Genomic DNA, 25,659 nt, shown 5'->3' with positions numbered 1-25,659 from the left:
ATTTATTTCTGCTCTGATCTTTATTATTTCTTTCCTTCTGCTAACTTTGGGTTTTGTTTGTTCTTTCTCTAGTTCCTTTAAGTGTAAGGTTAGATTGTTTATTTGAGATTTGTCTTGTTTCTTGATGTAAGCTTGTATAGCTATAAACTTCCCTCTTAGAACTGCTTTTGCTGCTTCCCATAGGTTTTGGATTGTCTTGTATTCATTGTCATTTGTCTCTAGGTATTTTTTGATTTCCTCTGTGATTTCTTCCGTGATCTCTTGGTTACTTAGTAACGTATTGTTTAGCCTCCATGTGTTTGTGTTTTTTACATTTTTTCCCCTGTATTTCATTTCTAATATCATAAGCGTTGTGGTCGGAAAAGATGCTTGATATGATTTCAGTTTTCTTAAATTTACTGAGGCTTGATTTGTGACCCAAGATGTGATCTATCCTGGAGAATGTTCTGTGCGCACTTGAGAAGAAAGTGTAATCTGCTGTTTTTGGATGGAATGTCCTATAAATATCAATTAAATCTATCTGGTCTATTGTGTCATTTAAAGCTTCTGTTTCCTTATTTATTTTCATTTTGGATGATCTGTCCATTGGTGTAAGTGAGGTGTCAAAGTCCCCCACTATTATTGTGTTACTGTCGATTTCCTGTTTTATAGCTGTTAGCAGTTGCCTTATGTATTGACTTGCTCCTGTGTTGGGTGCATATATAATTGTTATATCTTCTTCTTGGATTGATCTCTTGATCATTATGTAGTATCCTTCCTTGTCTCTTGTAACATTCTTTATTTTAAAGTCTGTTTTATCTGATATGAGTATTGCTGCTCCAGCTTTCTTTTGATTTCCATTTGCATGGAATATCTTTTTCCATCCCCTCAGTCTGAAGTGGGTCTCTATAGACAGCATATATATGGGTCTTGTTTTTGTATCCATTCAGCAAGCCTGTGTCTTTTGGTTGGAGCACTTAATCCATTCACGTTTAAGGTAATTATCGATACGTATGTTCCTATGACCATTTTCTTAATTGTTTTGGGTTTGTTTTTGTAGGTCCTTTTCTTCTCTTGTGTTTCCCACTTAGAGAAGTTCCTTTAGCATTTGCTGTAGAGCTGGTTTGGTGGTGCTGAATTCTCTTAGCTTTTGCTTGTCTGTAAAGCTTTTGATTTCTCCATCAAATCTGAATGAGATCCTTGCCAAGTAGAGTAATCTTGGTTATAGGTTCTTCACTTTCATCTAAGTATACCATGCCACTCCCTTCTGGTTGTAGAGTTTCTGCTGAGAAATCAGCTGTTACCCTAATGGGAGTTCCCTTGTATGTTATTTGTCCTTTTTCCCTTGCTGCTTTCAATAATTTTTCTTTGCCTTTAATTTTTGCCAGTTTGATTACTATGTGTCTCGGCATGTTTCTCCTTGGATTTATCCTGTATGGGACTCTCTGCGTTTCGTGAACTTGGGTGGCTATTTCCTTTCCCATGTTAGGGAAGTTTTCGATTATAATCTCTTCAAATATTTTCTCTGGTCCTTTCTCTCTCTCTTCTCCTTCTGGGACCCCTATAATGCAAATGTTGTTGCGTTTAATGTTGTTCCAGAGGTCTCTTAGGCTGTCTTCATTTCTTTTCATTCTTTTTTCTTTATTCTGTTCCGCAGCAGTGAATTCCACCATTCTGTCTTCCAGGTCACTTATCCGTTCTTCTGCCTCAGTTATTCGGCTATTGATTCCTTCTAGTGTAGTTTTCATTTCAGTTATTGTATTCATCTCTGTTTGTTTGTTCTTTAATTCTTCTAGGTCTTTGTTAAACATTTCTTGCATCTTCTCAATCTTTACCTCCATTCTTTTTCTGAGGTCCTGGATCATCTTCACTATCATTATTCTGAATTCTTTTTCTGGAAGGTTGCCTATCTCCACTTCATTTAGTTGTTTTTCTGGGGTTTTATCTTGTTCCTTCATCTGGTACTTAGCCCTCTGTCTTTTCATCTTGTCTATCTTTCTGTGAATGTGGTTTTTGTTCCACACGCTGCAGGATTGTAGTTCTTCTTGCTTCTGCTGTCTGCCCTCTGGTGGATGAGGCTATCTAAGAGGCTTATACATGTTTCCTGATGGGAGGGACTGGTGGTGGGTAGAGCTGACTGTTGCTCTGGTGGGCAGAGCTCAGTAAAACTTCCATCTGTTTGACTGCTGTTGGGTGGAACTGGGTTGCCTCCATGTTGGTTGTTTGGCTGGAGGCAACCCAACACTGGAGCCTACCTGGGCTCTTTGGTGGGGCTAATGACTGACTCTGGGAGGGCTCACCTCCAGGAGTACTTCCCAGAACTTCTGCTGGCAGTGTTCTTGTCCCTACAGTGAGCCACAGCCACCCCCGCCTCTGCAGGAGACCTGCCAACACTAGCAGGTAGGTCTGATTCAGTCTCCCCTGGGGTCACTGCTCCTTCCACTGGGTCTCGATGCACAAACTACTTTGTGTGTGCCCTCCAAGAGTGGAGTTTCTATTTCCCCCAGTCCTGTTGATGTCCTGCAGTCAAATCCCACTAGCCTTCAAAGTCTGATTTTCTAGGAATTCCTCTTCCCGTTGCCAGACCCCCAGGTTGGAAAGCCTGACGTGGGGCTCAGAACCTTCACTCCAGTGGGTGGACTTCTGTGGTGTAAGTGTTCTCCAGTCTGTGAGTCACCCACCCAGCGGTTATGGGATTTGATTTTACTGTGTTGCGCCCCTCCTACCATCTCACTGTGGCTTTTCCTTTGTCTTTGGACGTGGGGTATCTTTTTTGGTGAGTTCCAGTGTCTTCCTGTTGATGATTGTCCAGCAGCTAGTTGTGATTCTGGTGTTCTCGCAAGAGGGAGTGAGAGCACGTCCTTCTACTCCGCCATCTTGGTTCAGGGCCTCTTCTTTCCTTTTTTTGTGTTTTGCTTTTTACAGAAATGGATCATGTTATGCATGTTACTTTGCCACCTGCTTTGTTTTTCTTAAATCATAAAAGTCAATATTCCTTTAAGTTGTTTTTTAAAAATAACAATTTGATTTCCCTTAATTCAATTTATATATCACCTGTTAGAAGCTTATTTATTTTAAAACATGAGATATAATACCTAATAGTTGGATTAAGTTAGGGGAAATTAATAACATTTTCCAAAGGCAATATCAATCCAAATTATTGATAAAACATGGAAAATGTACTTAATTGTATACCCCCCAAAATAATTGTTTAGCCCTGAACTCAGGAGTTTTTCCATTATAGTTTTCAGAAAATATCATAAATAATGCTACTTTAAAAGTAGACATAGATAATATTAGAGTGGGTTGTGGCTGGGTTTTTTGAACTATGGAAGAGAAGGATGTAAAAATACAGTATATGTAGTGTAGAAATCCCCCAACTTTCTTTGTTGATGGTGTCTTGAGTATCTCAGTAAGTTTTTCTACAGTGCTACTTAGCCGTATTAATACCTAATAGTTATGAGTATTAAGTAGTTAGAGCCAAACTTAATGAGTATACAAAATAATTAACAAATAATACACATCCATTGAAAAAACGTTTTATTTCATTCTTTTAAAAACTACAGTTACATACTGATGACATGTGTGCGCACCTGTTGGACAATGCACAACTTCTCAAACCTTGGAATCATTAGGCACTGTCACACTTGTTTCCTGTATCACATTGATTTTTATGAGGACTTGCTTTTTAATCACAGTAACTCCCAGAACCCCAGCTTTGGAAAAATAGGATGTCATTGAGAGGAATATAGTGCTGTCTAATGTTAAAAGTGTGAACTACCTTGAGCTAGTTTGTGAGGTGTCCACAGATGTTGAGTATCACTGTGTTGTCCCCTTCCCCCCCTGCATTTAAAATATCTCTGAGTACACTGTGGCATCCTGGGGCTTCTTGGCACACTGTTTAGAACCACCGGTTTGGTATTAGAACCAGACAGCTGGGTTTTGAATTATGCTCTGCCACTTAGTGCAAAGCCTGGGTTTGTTCATCTTATAAAATAGAGGTAATAATATCTTCTTCATGGAGTTGCTGAGAGTAAAGCTTTTGGCAAGTGCACGAACAGTATCTGGTTTACAGTCCTCAATAAATTTTAGTTCTATTGATGATGGTTATGAAACAGGTAGATTTGTATGAAGGGAAATATAGGTTCAAGCAATAAAGAAATGGTGGGAGAATTGAGTATTCTTGAAAGGAAGTGATGATAGGATGCATCTTTCATGGATGGCTGAAAATTTGGGCTATTCCTTAAGTTTGGCTGGTTTTTGAGCTCTGTGTAAATGAGATAACTGCAGTGAGCTGCAGGTTAAAAAATTTGATTTAAAAAATGAGGAATATTTATGGTTCACTTATCAGATACTCATTTACTAACTTTGGTAGTGTAAGAGATTCTGTTCACAACCTATTTCATATGCTGTGTAAAGACTTGATCCAGAACACTTCTTTGTAACCATGCAGCATTCATCTTTAAAGCTAACAGCATCAAATTATTTAATGATTAATTTTAGATACCCTTACTTATAGCAGGGGCACTGGCTACTTTGATCTATAACTGTCTATTAAAGCTCTGATTCCCTAGAGTACTACTGCTGTGCTATTGTCAAAATTAAAAAATGAAAAGGGGCTGAAATAATTAGTTTTAAACATCTGGCTAATTGCCTTAGTTGTTCAACTTGATTTTTTTTTTTTGAATCACATTTCAATTCTGGAATTTGCAGAAAATTTATACTGAATATGCAAGGATGACTTATCTCTAGAAAACTGAAGAGGCATAAAGGGAAGTATCTTTTTCAATTGCTGTATAAAAATTACTGAAACACACTCATACTTTGTGTTTAGGGGAAAATTCTCTTTATGTAGAAATAGAAACACCATCATTGAAATCACACGTGCCAAGGTGTTAATCTAAATTATTTCCTTTAAATATCTTTGGGTACTTAAACTTCTTGAAACTATCTTTTAGTTAATTTTCCAAATGATAAGATGTATGTTTTATAACTTATAAAAATCTAATGGAAATTATATAGATAGATTGATTAGGAATGGCTAAACAATCATACTGTTGTTAACAAAATAGAGAATGGTTAGAAGAAACTGGATTTCTAAAAATGTAAGGTGTGAATTCTGTTTATTCATGAAATTTCTTTAAAAAATAATCATTGGTATTCAAGTGATGCTTGATTCTTGAATATCTGTGGTATAAAGATTTTGCCTGACCTGAATTTATATGGTAAATCCTGATTCCTGTGGAATGTATTGCTGTTTGGAACCATAGGGTTTATATGTGGGATATGTGTGTGTATATCTTCATACATATTTTTTTTTTTTTTTCATATAGCCAGTGTAGTATTTCTAATATTAAGTCATTATGCAAGTTTTGGTGGGTTTCATTAAGGAGTAAAATTCTTTTGGGCCAATTTGGAAATCCTAATTCTTTTTCCAGATATTGAGAACTGGGTTATATACTCATCATGATTCTTTCTACTAAAGCATAAGAATTCTGTGCAGAGGGTTACTCTTTTTGAAGCCTTCTTAAGACCCAGCCTTTAGTGCCTTCAAACTTTGCTCCACTGAGTTTTAGGAGATTGTGGCAGAAGTTTTTCAAGACCTGCCTATCTTTGGCTATGTCATGTGGGTCCCAAAAAGGTGGCGAGTCTTAACCAAACAGTGCTTGCCTAGATTCTGGCCATGATGACTGAAAAGACTAGACTAGCATGGGTGTGGCCTTGGCTCTTTTCACTTGGGTTGGCAAATCCCACTGCCATTGACTTAGTTTTTTAGAGTGGTGAATAAAATTTTAAAAAGGGAGTTAATGGGCTTCCCTGGTGGCACAGTGGTTGAGAGTCCGCTTGCCGATGCAGGGGACACGGGTTCGTGCCCCGGTCCAGGAAGATCCCACATGCCGCGGAGCGGCTGGGCCCATGAGTCATGGCCACTGAGCCTGCGCGTCCGGAGCCTGTGCTCCGCAACGGGAGAGGCCGCAGCAGTGAGAGGCCCACGTACCGCAAAAAAAAAAAAAAGGAGTTAAAAAAATCACTATTCCAAGAACAGTTTCTTTCTGTTCTAAAAAAAACTCAATAAAAGTAATATACCTATAAGAAAACTAGTGAGAAAATGTTTTAAATTTATTGCTTATAGTCTCACAGTAATAGAGTACTATATATTGTTTCCTTTTCCTTTTGTGATGGTGTGATTAAAAAGGCAGCAGTAAAATTTGTCCTTAAATTAGCAGTTTTAGCTGCTCTCTACAAATCCTGACACTGTAATTCTGTGTAACAGTCTGATGTCATTTCTTCAAAAGTTATTACATCTGACTACAGTGTATCTCAGTTTAATTGTTTGATAGTGTACCCTCAGAAGAGTTTCCAGTTTAACTTTTCTTCTCTGCTTGTTCATTTTAGTGTCTTGGGTATCTAATGATCAACAATTTTCAGCCAAGTCAGTTCAATAGAGTTTCAGTAGCACTGCTCTGATGCAGGTTAATTAGCTAGGAAAATAATGTATATTTCTTTGGGAGGATGCATTTGGGGCTTAAGTCACTTTGGGAATATGCAATCTTGAGTGGGAAACAAAGTTTTTAGAAGATTTAATATATGTGAAGATATCTTCATTTCTCAGGTTGTGGAATGGTCGTGGATAAGAAAAGGTACACGGAATCAAAAGTCATAAAATAATTATGATCTATGCATACCTGGAGTCCTTGTTTCTTCAGGGTGTGCTTCAAATAGTTCTTTGGAATGAAAATGAATGTGTTGAAGGTGTACATTCTAGATGATTAAATAAGTAATTGCTTATTGTAATTAAATCTGTTTTGAAGTAAATAATAGAAAGTTGGTAGACTATTGAAGTATAATTTTTCTTTTTCTTTTTTTTAATATACAGGGAAGTCGAGATAACATGAGTATTGTACTAGTTTGCTTTTCAAATGCCCCCAAGGTCTCAGATGAAGCAATGAGAAAAGACTCAGAGTTGGATAAGTACTTGGAATCACGGGTGGAAGGTAAGACAGATGCTTTTTTTTTTTATTATTTAGAAGGAAAGGAAGATTATTATTCCTTGTTTATCAAATAGTTCTTTTAAAATTTCCTGCAGCTTTTGGACTAAAAATCAATTATTATTCAGGAATGAGGGAGAGGAAAACCTAGTCTCTTTATCTTCAACATAATTTGCTAATTTGTTTGGGTTTAAATCTGTTACCTTACTTGTTTACATATGTTCCATCTGTTCTTTATCCCTTTTTCTCCTTCCTTCCCTTTTGGGTTAATCAGTATTTTCCATTGCATTTCATCCCTGCATTTGCTTATGAGTTATACATCCTTTTAAATATTCATTTAGTGGTTACCCTGATAGAGAATACACGTTAGAGTCTGTGACAGGATCTCCAACTTAATACTTCATTTTGATTTTATATGTGCTGCTTTTTAGACATAAAATTACTTTTTATGAAGTTATATTATGTCAGTTTTATTTATTTATTTTGCCTTGATATCATTCTTAACAAAGTTCTTTCCTCAATTCAGGGTTACATTTTTTTTTTTTTGAACAAAATGTAAAATTTTGTTTTATATATTTTTAACTTTTTATTTTATATTGGAGTATAGTTGATTAACAACGTTGTGATAGTTTCAGGTGTACAGGAAAGTGATTCAGTTACACACGTGCATGTATCTATTCTTTTTCAAATTCTTTTCCCATTTAGGTTGTTACATAATATTGAGCAGAGTTCAGTGTTACATATTGACCTATATTTTTTCCTAACACCGTTATGATTTGATTATCATTATTTTTTAATAGTACACTTGAATGATATAATTAATGATTATGTTGTAGTCAGCTTGTCAAATTTGGCCTATTACGAGTCATGTTTCAGATGAACAGTAGCTATAGTAATTGGTAATAGTTTTGAAATGCAAAAATTTGCAATTTCAAATGTGTAATTACCAAAGGAAAACTACCTTCTCTTGCAGATTTAGAGAGCGGGGACAGATGTATCTTTTCTAGCTTTACAGCTATCTAGCCACCCACCATAAACAAAGGTGCATAAAGGTTTTGTTTTTGTTGGTCTGCAATTTCTTCAGCTCTGAATTGTCAGTGAGTTCTGTTTTCAGGGTAATGGAAAGATAAGAAACGTGGGAACACTTTGAAGACAATGTCAGAGGCACTCTTATTCCTGTTGATAATATCATAATTATTAAGAGGAGCTGTTTATAGGAGTTTTTAATAATACACGTTTTCTAAAAGGTCTAGTATATTTGGGTGGGGGATTGCTGGCTCAAATTTACCAAAAGGCAAGAAGAATTTTCTTTCTTTTTTTTTTGAACATCTTTATTGGAGTATAATTGCTTTACAATGGTGTGTTAGTTTCTGCTTTATAACAAAGTGAATCAGTTATACATATACATATGTTCACATATTTCTTCCCTCTTGCATCTCCCTCCCTCCCACCCTCCCTATCCCGCCCCTCTAGGTGGTCACAAAGCACCTAGCTGATCTCCCTGTGCTATGCAGCTGCTTCCCACTAGCTATCTATTGAATTTTCTTATTGTCCTATTTCTTCATTCACAAAGAAGAAACTAAATAGTTTTCATTTGGGGAAGAACTCTAAAATTTGGTCAATTACTAGTTACATGATCTCAACCAACTTGCCTAATCTCTTAAGGCTCCAGTTTCTTTATTGTGAACTAAAGGTAAAAACACCAACCATACAGTTTGGTTTAATAATAAATGAGATAACTTTAAGTACCTGGTACGGTGCCTAAGTCCTCAGCAAACTGTAGGTTTTATAAACTCTTCTATAACAGCTAAATTTTAATTTTTTCTGTTTATTTGTTTGTTTATTCATTCATTCATTCATTTATGGATGCATTGGGTCTTCGTTGCAGCACGCAAGCTTCTCATTGCAGTGGTTTCTCTTGTTGCAGAGCATGGGCTCTAGGTGCGCAGGCTTCAATAGTTGTGGCATGCGGGCTCTAGAGCGCAGCTCAGTAGTTGTGGCGCACGGGCTCACTTGCTCCGTGGCATGTGGGATCTTTCCGGACCAGGGCTCGAACCCATGTCCCCTGCATTGGCAGGTGGATTCTTAACCAATTTGTTACCAGGGAAGCCCCCTAAATTTTAATTTCTTAAATGTGTGGTCAGTTCAGCTCAATGTGGGTTAACATTTAATATTAATTTTATTCTGTATAGTTTTAAAGTTTCCAAAATATATGTTATATGGCAAAGATGACAGATATGTAATAATATGATATGGTCTTGGGGACTGTGGTAGATACTTGATTATTAATCATTCAATCAAAAAACACTTAAAAATCCTTGAAAAAGCAGCCACTACACATCAATATGCCTTGGTACCTAACTTCTTTTTTATAAGGTAGCATTGTTCAAGAGCATTATATTTCTATTAGGGTTTTAGATCATGTAATCTGACATTAAAATTTTGAGGTGAAATCATTCTGTGTATTGGCAAGTCTTTGTATGTGTTTTTATTGGGAATGCAGAGGGGAGGTATAATGTTAAACAGGGAATAGCCTTTAACCTAAATTGATTAGATATTTGGTGAATACTTTCTACATGTATTCATTTCTTCAGCTGTCCCTGAGCATGTGTGTTACTGGGAATGCAGCAGAAAACAAAACAAATACATTCTTGATCTCATGGAGTTTATAATGTGGTAGAGACCTTTTTTTTTTTTTTTAATAGAAGAAAAACAACAGTTAGCAGACAGTAACAAGGAATATTGGTTAGGCAGGTCTCTGAGGAAAAACATTTGAGCAGATACCCATATATGGTAGAGAGTGGCTATCTGGGGAGGAACATTCCAGCAAAGGGAGCAACAAGGACTGAGGAGGGAATATGCTTAGAGTGTGTGGCTAGATGAGAATGAGCTGGTGGAAAAGTGAAAGATGAAGAGAGATTGCTAAGAAGCAGATCATGTAGGGCTCTGCAGACTAAAATGAGGTCTTTGGACTTCATTCAAATGGTGCTGGGAAGTCATTGGAAGAGTGCGAGAGTGACGTGATCTGACTTTTTTTTATAAATTTATTTTATTTATTTTTGGCTGCATTGGGTCTTCGTTGCTGTGCGCAGGCTTTCTCTAGTGGAATGCGGGGGCTGTTCTTCTTTGCAGTGCGTGTGCTTCTCATTGCAGTGGCTTCTCTTGGGGCAGAGCACGGGCTCTAGGTGTGCAGGCTTCAGTAGTTGTGGCATGCGGGCTCAGTAGTTGTGGCTCGTGGGCTCTAGAGCGCAGGCTCAGTAGTTGTGGCGCACGGACATAGGTGCTTCCCGGCATGTGGGATCTTCCCAGACCAGGGGTCGAACCCGTGTCCCCTGCATTGGCAGGCTGATTCTTAACCACGGTGCCACCAGGGAAGTCCCTTGATCTGACTTTTAGAAGGATCTCTCTCAGTTGCCATGTGAAGAAGAGATTGTCAAGAGTGGACAAGAGAGGAAGCCAAGAGACCAATTAGGAATCATGCATTAAAGCAGGTGGCAGGTGATGGTGGAGGACTGGACTGCAGGGGCACCAGTGGGTTGTGAAAATTGGCTGGTGAAGTGCTAGACTGCAGTGGTTCTCAGCGGCCGGTGTGGGGAGGAGGATGGATTTTGTCCCTCATGAGACATGTGGCAATGTCTGGAGACACTTTTGGTCTCATAACTGAGAGGGTACCACTAGCGTCCAGTGAGTGAGGCCAGGATATTGCTTAACATTCTGCAATGCATAGGACAGCCTTCACAACAAAAAATTGTCAAAAACATCAGTAGTGCTGAGTTTGAGAAACCCTGCACTGTAGAGATACAAGTGTAACGTAGAAAAATTACAATCCTGCCTTCAAGAAGCTTGCGGTCCATGATCTAGTAAATATCATGTACAGTTGGAGTATCTAGCAGTACACCTATGCCAGGTGTGGGTCAGAGAAGAATTTGAGAAAGTGACACATAAAGTTGAAACCTGAAGTATAAATACACTTTAACCATACAAAGAGGCTGGTTGGATTGGTGTAAAAAGTGTTCCAAACCAAGGGAGGAAGTATATGTGAAAATATAGAAGGTTTCTTTGAATAGCACCTTTGGAGATACAGTTAGGAGTCGGAGCAGAGTTGAATGGGAGCAGTGAAAATCAAGGTCACAGTGAAGTCCCTGTGAGGGACACATGGGAAACAGTTTGGAGTTTGCATCTTGAGGGCTGCTTAGGACTCTGCTTTTTTGTTGTCTTAAAAGTAAGTTTGCTGTTGTCTGATTTTTGAGGATTTTATGTCTTAATACTGGCCAAATGATCATGCTTTAAAAATCTGTTTTCCATAAATTGTAAGTATAAATGAAACATGGAAATGTTTTATTTTGTTCTGAGTATTAGCAAGTTCTGAGATTTATTTTCCTTTTCTGTTTTAAATAAATTGTGGAACACAACTAGGTATCAAAAAACCTATAAAACAGTTTTTAATTTTCCCCTTCTTATAGTCCTTATCTTTCCATTGCTTTTGTTTTCCTGTAATTATAGCATTAATAACTTTTATATTTTTATATAAAATAATAGATCAAAAGTGTTTTTCCATGTGGCTGTGCTGTGCTCATAGGGATCATTTTTACTGATTATAAACCATTTCACTCAGTGGCTATACCAAAATTTTCTTAACTGTCCTTTTATTGGACATTTAATTTGTTCCAGTTTCTGCTTTTATGAATAATGCTAAAATGAGTATATATATATATGCAAATAACTTTTTATCTTACTTTTTTTGTTCCTTGTGTGATAGTAAGGTAATATTTGCATTTTATATTTTAAAATAGGTACTACCAAATAGTACCTCTTGTTTCACTGTGTGAATTCTGAGTTATCACATTAATTTAGGAACTCTTTTTAAAAACCTACAGAAATTATGGAGAAGTCTGGTGAGGAAGGAATGCCTGATCTTGCCCATGTCATGCGCATCTTGTCTGCAGAAAATATCCCGAATTTGCCTCCTGGGGGAGGTCTTGCCGGCAAGTAAGTAGAAGGAAAAGAACAAATTTTGACTTCATTTATAGTTAGTAATTAAATAATTTTTGGTAAGAAGTACATCAATTATCTAAAGATGAAATGGGTTAATAGTTCTTATACTAGAGAAGAACTCTAAAATTTCATCGAGAAGAGATTTTCTTTTCAAGGCATTATTTATTATACTCTTTGAGGATGAAGGTCCTTCTTTCCTTGGTAAATGAGAACAAATGGATTGTGCAGGATCAAGTTCTGAGTGAAATGCAGATATTATGTTCTTGGCAGGTATTTAATGAGGCAATTAATTTTTGAGTGTAGTTAAGATATGAAGTATTATTTAAAATACTCAGAAGCTTAACAACTGTATGTAATTTAATAAAACTAAAGCATATTTCTTTTTAGGCGCAATGTTATTGAAGCTGTTTATAGTAGGCTGAATCCACATAGAGAAAGTGATGGGGTAAGCTTTATTTTATTTCTTAAGTATTTTAAATAATTTTATAATATAAATACTGGAAATTATGACTGCTTTTCGTTTTAAGGAGTCAGTTAAAATTAAAGGAAATATATTGAAGTGGAAGGTAGAGATAAAGTTCTGTTTTGTAGATAGGTTTGTTTTCATTTAATGGGCATCAAATACCTTTTTCTGTGGGCTGTACTTCTTCCCTGTATGTCTGCCTTTCCTTCTCTTTCTCCCTTAAATCTTAATTTTGAGGCAAACAAAGAATGTGCTTTTAAATATGTCAGTTTCTCCTCCAGCAGGCTGTTAGCATCACTGGAAGTTAGCAATAGTGATGTTGTTATTTTAAAGAGTAGACCTTTCAGTGCCCCTTTGTGCCCAGTTGAACACCTGAGGATAATTTTTTAACATTCTTGTTGTGCTGTGGGTGTATATGTTGAACTGGGATAACCATTTTGTTGTATCCTGCTGTGCTTCATCAGAGCAAAACTCTTTGTCCCTTTACCTTCCTTAGAAATACTGATCAGCTGCTCCTAAGTTTTTTGTTTTATTTTAATACTAGTACGAGCAGGCAAAACAGTGTCCTTTTTAAAAAAACTGCCCTAAATTTCAAAGTCAGTAATTCAACTAACTGTCTTCTCATAGACAAGTTATGAGTTTTCAATCAGAGACAGATTATGAGTTTTCAAGTTTTTGGGCATCTAAAAATGAACAACTTAATTTTAACATGTATGCTTCAGAGATTTAAGGGAGCCAAACATAGTAATGAAACTTGTTGAGAAGAAATAGACTCACCTTCCAAGTCTCTAGCTCCTCTTGGCAGGTCTTGAGAGAGACATTGGCCACTGGTAGAAATTATGTATCATCTCAATTGCATTTTTTCCAGTGTTCATTATTGTACAGCAATATCATATAATTTCTTTTTTCTTAACAATAAAAGTTACACTGACAAAAAGGGAAATTTTTATAATTAATGCATTTTAGTTAGTTGAATGAATGATACTATATATTGCTAATAACAGAATTTATACCTTGGCCTGGAGCAGTGATTCTGAGACTTTCTTTTGTGGCACGTCCCTTAAAGTATTAAGAATTGTATACAAAGATGTGGAAATTAAAAATAAAGATATGTCATGTGATGGATTTAAAGAACCCTAAATCAAACAAGTGAGAATAGGATGTTGATACAACTAAAAAGATGGTAGTAATTGGGAGGTAGAGTAAAGAGAGTCTTACCTCTTCAGCTAGATTATAGGTTCCACACAGCATCCATCACCAGGTTTGGAGGAAATGAGACCTCAAATAGTTATTGATTCGTTATTAGCCATGTAAATACTCCTGTTCCCTCATGTGTTTGAAAATGCAACCCCAGTGTGTAATCTGAAAAAATTATTTCATAATATACTTGCTGGATTTCTTGGTCTCTCAAGAACGTTGGCAGCTTTTACTCCAAAAAAAAAGAGTTTATAGCGCAGAATTTCTGTTTAACATCTACCAAGGATGAATTTTAAACTTTTTTAAAAAATAGAAAATACTTATTATACATAGTAGCTATATAAACAGTGAATAAATAGGCAACAGAACCATGAAACTCAGAAGAGATGCTCGGATATAAAACTGGCCTTAAAGACCATTATTATATGACTATAAATTAAGGAGATGTATAGTTAATCACCTTTATATATAAGCTTTCTAAGACTAAACACTGACAATCCACTGTGTAATGAATTGATATGGGAGGAGACTATGAAACAAGGCATGGTCCCCCATCCCTACTCTCAATGCACCTGGCAATGTAGATATAAACATACAAATTAATTAATAAAAAGGTTTCACATCATTTACTAAAGGATAAAAAGAAATGACAAAATATAGAATGTGATTAATTGCCATGTGAATTGTACAGTGATTGCTTGGGAAGTCAGATTTTCAGAGAAAAGATTGGTTTTGAAGAATGGTTTGAATGGCAGAAAGTAAAGGAGGAGGATGATAGTTCACATGGGTGGTCAAGGCAAGAACAAAGTTTAAGCTATCTTTGAAAGAGAGGACATCGTTTTGGCTAGAGCAGAGAATTGCTATGGTGAAAAATAAGAATTCAGGATGCCAGAAGTATTTGTGAAGAGACTGGACACACCTTTTGAACTTTGTATTTTAGAGTGTAGAGCCACCCTGTGTTGGCAGCATAAGAATGACAGACTCAAAGGAGTATCTGGTATTTTAATCTGTTAGAAACATACGCAATATTAGATTAAAGAGATGCTGGAAGTCAAGTAGTTGTGAAATGATCACAGAGATGATAAGTATAAACTCATCATTAGTACATAGATGTGTGGATTAGAGAAACTTCCTTGTTTACTGTAAAAACTCACTTTTGCAGCCCAGAATCCTATTTTGGGAAACATTACTTTACCCTTTCAGAATAATCACAACCTTAGAAAAATGTTGAACCATAATCACAAGTAGAAGAAATGTACTAAAAAGTACAAAAGAAACAGAAAACTGAAGAACTTATAGAGGTTTGATTAAATTCTTAGCTCTTAACTTTACCTACTATAGCAGTGAGTTAGACACAGAAGTGCTCCGTAAATGCTTCTCAGCTTGGTTAGATCCGTGCCATGCGGAAGATGCTGCCAGGAAGTACACAGTGGCAGGGGCTGATGTAGTTAACTTGCAGAATGGGAAAGACAGAGGTATGGTAGAAATACAGAGGAGGAGACAGTTGGGAGGTGTTATTTTTTTTAATTTTTTTAAATAACAAAAATAATTTTTTATTCAGATATTTTTAAAAAATGAATGCTCGTCAGAGTAAATCAGAGATTATTTAGATTCCTAAAATGTCTACTGTATGTCCAAGATAGAATTGTTCTGCTGTGAATGCCTATAAGTAGTACCATTAGAAATAGGGATTTATTCATTTTTCTTATATTAAAAAAATCTTTTGATTAATAAAAGTATTTTTAAAAGCCCAGTTGGATATAAGTCAAAGTAAATCATTTAAAATATGTTCAGAAAGTTCATTATTTAGGGGACTCTTCTTAAGTTGCTTTACTAAATTTTTGTTTTTTTATTGCAACTTTCTGGAATATGTTCAGTCTTCTTAATATAAGCAATATTGATATTTTCCCAGCTTTAAAATCAAAATCTGTGGAAAAGAGTTAAGCATGAATTCTTAATAAAGGAGTTCGTGAATCCCCCAAAAGTTTTTGCAGATGTATTTATGTGTGTGCATACACATTATTTAATGATTTAGAGTAAGTCTGTGGTTTTCATTAGTTCCTCAGAGGAGTCTGTGACTCCCAAAAGAATAATCACCCAGAGGATCAGAAAAAGTAAAGCTGCATTTTGCTTTAAGTTGTTATATAAGGTAGGGCTCTGGAATCACCCCCTCCCCCGACTGCCCTTCTTTTAAAATGCTAGTTAGCTTGTTTTTAATGGAAGAATAGTTGATTTACAGTGTTGGGTTAGTGTTAGGTGTAGAGCAAAGTGATATACAGTTTTCTGTTTTGTTTATGTATTTACATATATATATTCTTTTTCAGATTCTTTTCCGTTATAGGGTATTATAAGATATTGAATATAGTTCCCTATGCTATACAGTAAGTCCTTGTTTATCTAAAAAAATGCTAGTCCGGTTTTATTACTAGAATTTAAATTCTTTGCGATCTGGGACTTCATCTGATTTGTTTATGGCTATATCACAGCACCTACAGCAGTGCTGAGTTCTCACCTGGCATACACTGAGAGCTCAATAAATACTAGTTAAGTTAGAAATATTTCTGTTTCTTTCTTTCTAGTAGTTTGCAAGACTTTTTTTTTTACATCTTTATTGGAATGTAATTGCTTTACAATATTGTGTTAGCTTCTTCTGTATAACAAAGTGAATCACCTGTATGTACCCATATATCCCTATATCCCCTCCCTCTTGAGCCTCCCTCCCACTCTCCCTATTCCACCCCTCTAGGTGGTCACAAAGCACCTAGCTGATGTCCCTGTGCTATGCAGCTGCTTCCCACTAGCTATCTATTTTACATTTGGTAGTGTATATATGGCTAAGACTATCTTTAAGTCATGTATTTTAAAAAATAATATGAGGTTACTAATTAGAAGGAAAGTTTATTTTTTGAGCTTTATATTTTCCATGCCAAAAGGTTCACCTCTTCCCTCAATGGAGACTTAAGATGCTTTTGAATCAGTATACCACTGATCAGGTAGCTATGTAAGTTGATGATTTTCCAATGATAAAGGGGGAACTTGTATTTACCCAACTCCTACTTGTGCTAAGCCATATCTGTATATCTATATCTAAATATTAGTTATAGGTAATCTCCTCAACACCCTTCTCTTACAGAGAAGACTAAGAATTGGTGCAGAGTAGCTTGCCCAGGTTGCAAAGCTAGATAAATCGAGTAGCCAGAATTTGAATCTAACTCAGAATGACTCCAAAAACTATTCCTTTTACACCTTTCCATGCAGCCCTTCTAAGATATTTAGAGATTACATATGTGTCTGTACCCCCACCTCTGTCTGTTGTGCAAGAAAAATCATTTCCCGTTCTTTAGTGAATCTCATGTTTAATAGTCTTAAAATACTGTTTTTTGATGAGGAATATTTTATAAACTTGTTGAGACTAAGTAGTGAAGCCCAGTGTCTTATTAGTTATTTTTCATTTAAATACACATATTTATTCTAACTAAAAAAACTTTTTAAGGCATTTGGATTTTGAGAAGGGGAGGAAAGACAGGACAAAAGCCCCCCAAAATCTCTCTGTTCTGTTTTCACGTTATTAAGTTTTATATACAGTCTTCTTTTTAATTTTATTTCAAATAGATCAATTATATTTTTATATCACAGTTTTAGGATTTTGTGAATACTAGGTTTTTTGTAAATTGTTTCTTGTTTACTTTTTCGCTTGTCAAAGCATTTTTATGGAGAAGACCTACCTACACTGTTTGAAAATGCACTAATTTTAGTCACTATTTTTTTTTGATTCTTTTTTTGCGGTACGCGGGCCTCTCACTGTTGTGGCCTCTCCCGTTGCGGAGCACAGGCTCCGGATGCGCAGGCTCAGCAGCCATGGCTCACGGGCCCAGCCGCTCCACAGCATGTGGGATCTTCCCGGACCGGGGCACGAACCCGTGTCCCCTGCATCGGCAGGCGGACTCTCAACTACTGCACCACCAGGGAAGCCCTAGTCACTATTTTTTAAGGTGTCATTTGACATACCACTTCTTGTAGCTATGTGGTCTTGACCATTTAAGTGGCTTTTTAAAATTATTTCAGATTGATTGAAGTTTACATGATCCTTGAAGATAACATAATTTATTAGATTCTTTATTAGTCACTGTTAATTGTATCTCATGAAGTCATATTTGAGAATCTTCTAAAAATTATTTTTAACCTGATAAGCAGGGCATGGGACTCCAAAAAACATAGTAAATATACTAGCATTCTTCACTTTCTCTCCACTGTTTTAGCTAATCATTTGAAGAATTTCACTAATGACAGCTATTTTTAAAAAATTGCTGCAAATAAATATTAGCTAGTTAAATTCCATTTAAAAAAAATTTTCCCCCCTTCTCTTTGCCCTCTGCTTGATTTATCCATATTCCTGTGTCTTATTTGGTGTAAGGCAGTGTTTTCATAATGAGGAATTTGATTCTCAAGCTGTGTAAGTCTAGATGACAGTAAAACCTTAAAAACAAAATCTGAGGGAAAAGTCCTAAATTCCCATTTCTGTAATTGCCTTAAATTTATTTTGCAGAATAATTTAAACCATCCCATCTGATTTTTTTGTCCTATAATTTTATTAATTTTTCTGTGACAAGGAAATGCATTATAGACTTCAATATGAAATAATTTGTGGTCCAATTCTACAATAATATTTAGTAAGTGTCTATTTATATGAGGCACTTAGTATGCAAAAACTGTTACCATAGTGTATTCAAAAGAACATTCAGAGGGACATTGATGTTAATGACACCTGTACACAAATCTGAGTTCTGTCACTTACTAGCATTGTTACCCTGACAAATAACTTAAATCTTTCTGAGCCTTAGTTTCTTCACTTATAAAAACTAGAGTTGCAGTATCTATTACGTAGGGTACCTGTAAGGATTAAATGAGATTATGTATATAAAGTTCTTAGCCACAGGCATTAATTTTCCTTCTCTAGGTGGTAGGGAGGATACAGAAAGGAATTGAAATTATCTTTATCTCAGAGATTTTACAGAGATTTGGAGAGACTTGTGAACAGTTGCAAGGTGGAATTAATTGCTGTGATAAATCTATAAACGTGATGTGCTTTGTGTGTGAATTCAGGTAAAGAAGGTGCAGCTAAACAATAGATTCCTTTTCTGATATTAATGAGAATCCATGAGAGAGTTGTATAACATTATTTTGAAGAATCAAATGAAATGGCTGGGGAAGAGGTTTCACCCATCCATTGTCTATCTAGCACAATAGGAAAATGTAATTTGCTATAATATAAAATGACTTAAATGTGGTCATTAACTCAAATTCTTTTCAATTGGCCATTGTAAATCCATCCCTACTTAATTTACAGTTTGGGTTTTAATGTGTTTTTTATAAAGCAACTACTTTTCTCTCCCCAACTCCCACTATTCCAGCAATTCACAGAAACAGATGATTACTGTAATAATAAGTGTGTCACATGGAGAGTGAGATACATCCAAATACAACAACCTTTGATCCAACCGTATCAGTAAGCTCAAAGAAGTAAGACAGTTTATCAGTGGTTCTCAACCTTTGCCGTATGTCAGAATCACCTATCAGGCTTTAAGAAAATCACCCCAGCCCACTGAATATGAATATCATGGGATGGAGCTTTGGCATCTGTATAATTTTGAAAATTCTACAGGTGATTCTGATGTAAAACCAAGGTTGAGCTCTCTATGTGTAACTGTCCACTTGAAGCAGATTTTGTTTGTGTCCTAGGGAGTTGTCAAAGGGAGTTGTTGGTTTGAGGGGTTTTTATTTGGAGGGCAGAGAGGAGTCTTATGCCCTCCATTAAAAGTTCTTTGTGATATACTCTCAAATAGAAAATTTCCTTTTGGCAGACCTGATTAAAGACTGATAAGGTTTACGACTAGCAAGCATTTATCTCATTGTTCCATCTTAACCTTTCCTGAGTAGATTCAAATGAGAAACTTTATTTAGGGAAATAACATTTATTTAGTACAGAAGGAAAGGTAAGGGGGGAAAAAAGAGAAAAATCTTAACAGAGAGCACACTTTATTATGTTCTCTCCACACAATAAATTTTGCAAATTAAAAAAAGTTATTTTGATAGTTAATATGCTTGATGTAGAAAATTGGAGAATTCAAAAAAAAATAAAGCCTCTGAAACTTCACTACCCATTATTATCATTTTTATATTGCTGTATTTCCTTTCTTCCCAGACATTTTACATAATAATATCCTAAAAAATATGGACAGAACACACATATACCTACACATAAAACATATGTTGTACACAGTATCATCTCTTGCTTTTTGCCACAGGGGCGATTTAAAAAAAAATTCAAGTGCTCTGATTTTTCTAATAAACATTGCCATTTATTATGTGGTTATAGTAGTATTATCTTTGTTGTAGAATTATAGAGTAACAGCCTCCAAAGATGGTTAAGAGTTTGTAACAGATCATCTATATCAGTAACCTTTTTGTATTTTATTTTCCCAACACTTTATGATGAAAACTTCCAAACATATAGAAAAATTGAAATAATAAAGTGAACACCTGTACACCTTCTACCTAGACTCATGTTTTAACATTTTACCGTATTTGCTTTCTCTCTCTCTATACGTAGATGACTTTTTTTTTTTTGGACTGAACCTTTGACAGCAAATTGCAGATATAATATTTTAGCTGTGAATATTTTGGCATGCAGCTCTTGAGAATGAGGACATTTTTCTGTATACATAACCATAACATTATTATTATACCTAAGAAAATTGATAATAAATTTAATATTATCTAATATTGAGTCCAAATTTTCCCAGTTGCCCATAGAATGACTGTTATAATTGTTACATTGTCTAGTCCAGTTGTTACCGGTCAAGCACGTTAAGCAAGCCTTTAATGAAGCTCCCAATTTTTTTTCCCATTAACACTGAATATGAAGAGTCTAAGCCAGCTTTTTATAGGATGTCCTACATTCTGGATCATATGATTGTTTCCTTGTGGTGCCCTTTCACGTGATTCTTTATTCCCTGTTTTCCTGTAAATTGGGAATTAGCTTTATTAGAGTCATATTAAACATTTTCGGCAAGAACACAGGACATAACTTTGTACTCCCTAACGCATCACATCAGGAGTCACATATTACAAGGTTGACTTGCTCTTAGCCTGTCAGCATATCAGTATGATCAGCTTGGATATTAGAGCTTGTTCTGTAAACAAGATTAAGTAGCTACTATTGCAGAAACCTGTAGGTTTTACAAAATTCAATAAAATATAAAAGAATTGAGTAGTTTACTATTCATATCATAATGATTAAAATGATTGTCTATTTTAATCTAGAGATGTTTTTAGTAAAATATTTAAAGACAAAAAGTAAATAGAAATTTTATCCACAGAAGCTTTACAATTCCCACAAAATCTAGTTTAAATTTATATAATTTTACATTTTGTATCTCCTCTCCTTCCTGTCATTTAGCAGAAATGAAGAATCTGATGGCTTCCTTTTCTGTCCTTTCCTATTGCTTTAAACACTAATTTCCTTTTGTACTAAATAATTATAGCCAATTATTGTTTTTTTAATTAAGTAAGTCAGTTTTAGGAGATGCTTGTGTTGGTGTTGAATTTTAATAGCCAAGTAAATTTCAGATTAAGCTTCAAATATCGATGTGAAATAAAACATAAACTAGTTCATGATCATTTGCTAAAAATTACTTGAGATATTTCAATTGGAAATTTTGTTAATTGACACAAGTAACACTTGATACTTATTTAACGAAATGTTCTCGTTCTTAGACTATATTACTCATGGTAGAGAAATGAGTGTTTTGCTGTGATATGTTATGAAATACATGTGATATCCTAGTTTGTCTACTGACACTGGGGTCTTGAATCTTAAAAAAAGGCCTCCGATGAAGCAGAGGAAAGTGGATCACAGGGGAAATTGGTGGAAGCTCTCAGGCAAATGAGAATTAATCATAGGGGAAACTACCGACAACTTCTGGAGGAGATGCTGACTAGTTACAGGCTAGCTAAAGTAGAGGGAGAAGAAAACCCTGCTGAACAAGCTGCTACAGCTACTCCTTCGAACAGTGATGGTGGAAACCCAGTGACAATGCAGGAAAGCCATACCGAATCAAAAAGTGATCTTGCTGAATTAGACAGCTGTACTGAAGATGCAGGGACAAAGATGAGTGGTGAAAAACTATGACTTTACTTTGTGGTAATATTTTTGTGATCTTTGATTTGATGGTTTTTACTTAGGAAGTATAATGTATGCATTTATATAACCGTTTTGTTATTTGAATCTTGGTAAACTAGTTTTATTATAGTCATATAGCCTTGTTTTTTAAGAAGGCCTTTGCATACATCTTTATCAGATAGTTTAAAATTGGCTATTTAGAGTACTTTGAATTTAATAAAATTATATGTCATTTCATATTGTATGCCAGAAATGAGGCTACCAGTTATTAAAGTCAGTAGTTAAATTCATACTCGATAGGATTAGAGATTACCAATTAGCAAGATTACTTTACGTTGTGGAAGAACTTGTTAATGTAGAATTATACTGCTTCACGTATTAGTACACTCATAGTTAGCTTTGTAATAAATTTATGTTTTCTTTAGTAATTTTAGTTCTTCAAAGAATGGCAGATGCTGGCCTGTAATTTCTTTTTTCAAGGATGATAATTTGTGTGTTCTTTGACTTGTTTATATTTTACATCTCTGTAGTTTTATTTTTTAGTAGTTCTGAGGTACTGGATGTGTGGTTATTTTTCCTTTCTCTGTATTCTTTATGAGACATAATTTTTGAAAAACCTATGTATTATTCATACAGCTTTGGTTTGTATATTCTGTATAGCCTAACTACATACATCAAAATGTATGTCAACCAAGTGTTTAGAATGAAATTATAAGTGTTTAAGTCCAAATAAAGCATGTGATGTGGAATAACCTATGCATGTTGTACTTATTTTTAAATTAATTTTTTGAAAACAACCAGGTTTGGTATATTGGAAAAATACTCATTTGAATTTCATTTGTATGTATATAAAATTTAGAAAACTTTGGCTAGGTGCGGTTTTCATTAATTAAAAGGAAAAGATTTTTGAGAAGTCTTGCTTACTCAAAGTAAATCTATTCTGTTTTTTATCCCCTTTTTGTGATACAAAATATTAATCTTTGGACACAGTATGGACACATGTAGACATGTCAGAAAATTGCCGTGATGAGCTTTTTAAAGATTGTAAGACTGTGAGTTTTGCTATAAGTATTCATCAGATATAAATGCAAGAATTATAAGATATTTTAAATAGTGGCACATATGAGTTTGGCTTTTGCTAAAATGAATTTTTAAAATACAGATGACTCAGTCACATGGGAAAGTATTTTTAAAAACAATTATTTTGTGTATGTAGAACATTTTAACTTATCTTTTTCATGTTTTATATTTATCATGTGTCTAAAGTTGCTTAAGGTACCATAAGTTGAAACTTTGGAATCTTCGGATGTAGCTGTTGTTTTTTTGATCTATTTTTCCAATGCCAGAATATTTTTAAGTGGTTTGAGAAAGAGGAAGGCATTTGGTGGAAAGGGGAGAAAAAACCCAACCAGTTATCTGTCTATGTTAGATAGATCCATGTGTGGATACACACAATAAACAGTACACACACCTCTATGTAAAAATTACCTTTTCAAACAAAGAAAGGAAGGTAACTTGTTCATCTAATTTTGTTTTCTTTTGAAGTTCAATCCAACCTGGAAGTGGTGTAGGTAAATAATAATAATATTCTTCCTTTTCTCTTCCTGTAGGGTGCTGGAGATCTAGAAGACCCATGGTAGCCTTATAAGCCTTCTAAAATGCTTTTGATTCTGAAAATTGGGGGAAAAAAACTTTTAATCACAATTTTCTTCAGTACAAGGGAAAAAATATTCTTGTGGATTCCCAGCGTTTTGTGATATGAGCAGAAAATCATTAGCATTTCCCATCATTTGTTCATATTTGTGTTTTCTGGTAATTGCCACTTGTAGCATTGCCTGTACTACAGTATTTTTTGCCAACCTCAGGCATACTGGTTACATCTATATTGAACTTTTGACCCTAGAAACCAATGGAGTTATTTCACCACAAATAACGAATATGCCTGAGGTGCATGGGAATATAGTTAGCTGTACTCTGAAGATACATTATGTGTTTTTTTGTTTTTTTTTAAACAAGACACACAACATATAAGCATGTAAGAGTAAAGAATTGTATGAGATGTTCCTTTTTTCAGTTCACCAAGTTGGAAGCCTTTTGCAGCTCTGTGACTTAAAATTTCATTTGAGCAATTTACTATAGGATTTATATTTATTATTAATTGTTATTTAATTTTTTTCCAATTTTACCTGTATTACCAAACTGGGTTCTCCAATAATGTCCAAATTGTAATGTTGCCTGCTTCAAGATAAAGTGTATTTGGCAATAATATTATAAACCTTTACAAATTTTATGCATGTACCTACCACATCCTTCAACTCTCAGTAGGAAAACCTCTTGAAACCAAATGGATTAATTTATGGCTATTTATAATTTGCTTTGACATCTCACTGCTGCAAATTTTTTTAAATGAGATTTGCCTTTATAATGTAAATTGTGATTTTTGTTTTACATGTGGGTTTCTATAGTTTTAATTTTTCAGCTTTTAAGATACAACAAGTTTTGTGTAATTTGGTATAATTTTTAATTGTTTACGTTATTTTAAAAGCTCAGAATATCACTGAAATGACTATAAATACATTTAAAATTATCTATTTTAGATCTAAGGAAATATTACAGAGATATTTTCATGGGTTCAGTAACCTTTCATTTTATAACATTGGGCACGGTACGGAGTGGCTGTCACATAAGGTACTTGAAGATTATTAGTTTAATTCTATTTTTACAATAACCTTGAATCCTTGAATTCTTTTGAGTTTTGCATGTATCCAGTTAATGCTGAACATGAAGAGTGAAATATTTATCTAAAAGAAGCTATTGGGGTAGGAGAAGCAATGAATGTATCCATTTGTACATGGTTTACATGTTGTGGATGCTTTGTAAACATTTTCTATCTGTTTAAATTGTGTTTCAGCAGGATGTAATTGCCCTTGTGTGTAGTTAAAATGAGTCATCATCTGGTCCTGTGTGAAATGGAATTCATGGTATTTTCTGTAACATTTTCCTGAAGCTGTTTCTGGAGAGCCACACATTTGAATACAGCTTTCTTGATCATTTGATTTATTGTGCACCTGATTTTTGGTCTAAAAAGGAATTATTGCCACAACATATTTTATTTATTCTTTAGATTTTAGCCTTGTAAGTTGAAGTGCTTTACATGATAATGTTAAAAGCTGTTTGTCCCTTGACTGGGTTTGGGGGGTTGTTAAAAGCTAGGGAATGAAGAATGCAAAATGGTTTGTTGTTCAAACTGTCCACTCTGATCCAACCCTGTACTGATAGTACCTTTCCAGTATGATATTGTGATGTTTCATACAATGCAGTGAACATAACCAACTTGTTACCTAAATAAAGAATTGATAAAAACAGTGTGACATATTACTATTTCATATGATATTTAAAAATAAAAGTCCAGTTTTGAATGTTATTTTAAACATTTTATATAGTTAGAATATTTATTGTGAAAATTTTCATACAAAACCATGTAGGTGAATTATAATTCTAAGTAAGAATTAACCAAACTCTAAAGGACAATACTAAGTAACCCCTTATCCACTCCAAAAACATTTTTTATACTACTTAAAAAAATCTTTCTTAGGGGGTTTGGTGGCCCTGGAAATATAAATAATGTGTGAGTTAGCAAAAGAAAAACCCATATTCAATACTTATTAATCTGAATTCCCTAGTCTAGCTGTTCTCAACCATTTTGGTATCAGGACCCATTTATATTTCTAAAAATTCAAGATCCCAAAGAACTTTTGCTTTTGTGGGTTATATCTGTTGATATTTATTGTATTAGAAGTTAAAACCAATAAATTTTACATTACCTGTTAACATAAATAGCATTGTTTTATGAA

The 25,659-nt window shown here is 34.8% G+C and overlaps 1 protein-coding gene across 2 annotated transcripts in view; it reads left to right on the top strand.

The window, feature by feature from the left end:
* Positions 1–25,170, top strand: part of PPM1B (protein phosphatase, Mg2+/Mn2+ dependent 1B) — an 80,560-nt gene extending 55,390 nt beyond the window's left edge. Inside the window, exons 3-6 of one of the 2 annotated variants that reach the window (XM_029231714.1) lie at positions 6,857–6,974; positions 11,846–11,957; positions 12,351–12,408; positions 23,416–25,170. In XM_029231714.1, coding sequence (XP_029087547.1) covers positions 6,857–6,974; positions 11,846–11,957; positions 12,351–12,408; positions 23,416–23,445 — 318 coding nt within the window. In that variant the 3' untranslated portion in view covers positions 23,446–25,170. Of the gene's footprint in view, positions 1–6,856; positions 6,975–11,845; positions 11,958–12,350; positions 12,409–21,508; positions 22,562–23,415 lie in introns of those variants that run through there. The other variant, XM_029231713.1, reaches the window with a different exon arrangement.
* The last annotated feature ends 489 nt before the right edge of the window (positions 25,171–25,659 follow it).

Source organism: Monodon monoceros, unplaced genomic scaffold, assembly GCF_005190385.1.
Source record: "Monodon monoceros isolate NGI ecotype Baffin Bay Population unplaced genomic scaffold, NGI_Narwhal_1 Super_Scaffold_19, whole genome shotgun sequence".
Classification (NCBI taxonomy): Eukaryota; Metazoa; Chordata; class Mammalia; order Artiodactyla; family Monodontidae; genus Monodon; species Monodon monoceros.
The sequence above is the reverse complement of the archived record's forward strand: the minus strand, read 5'-3'. Positions and strand labels throughout refer to the sequence as shown.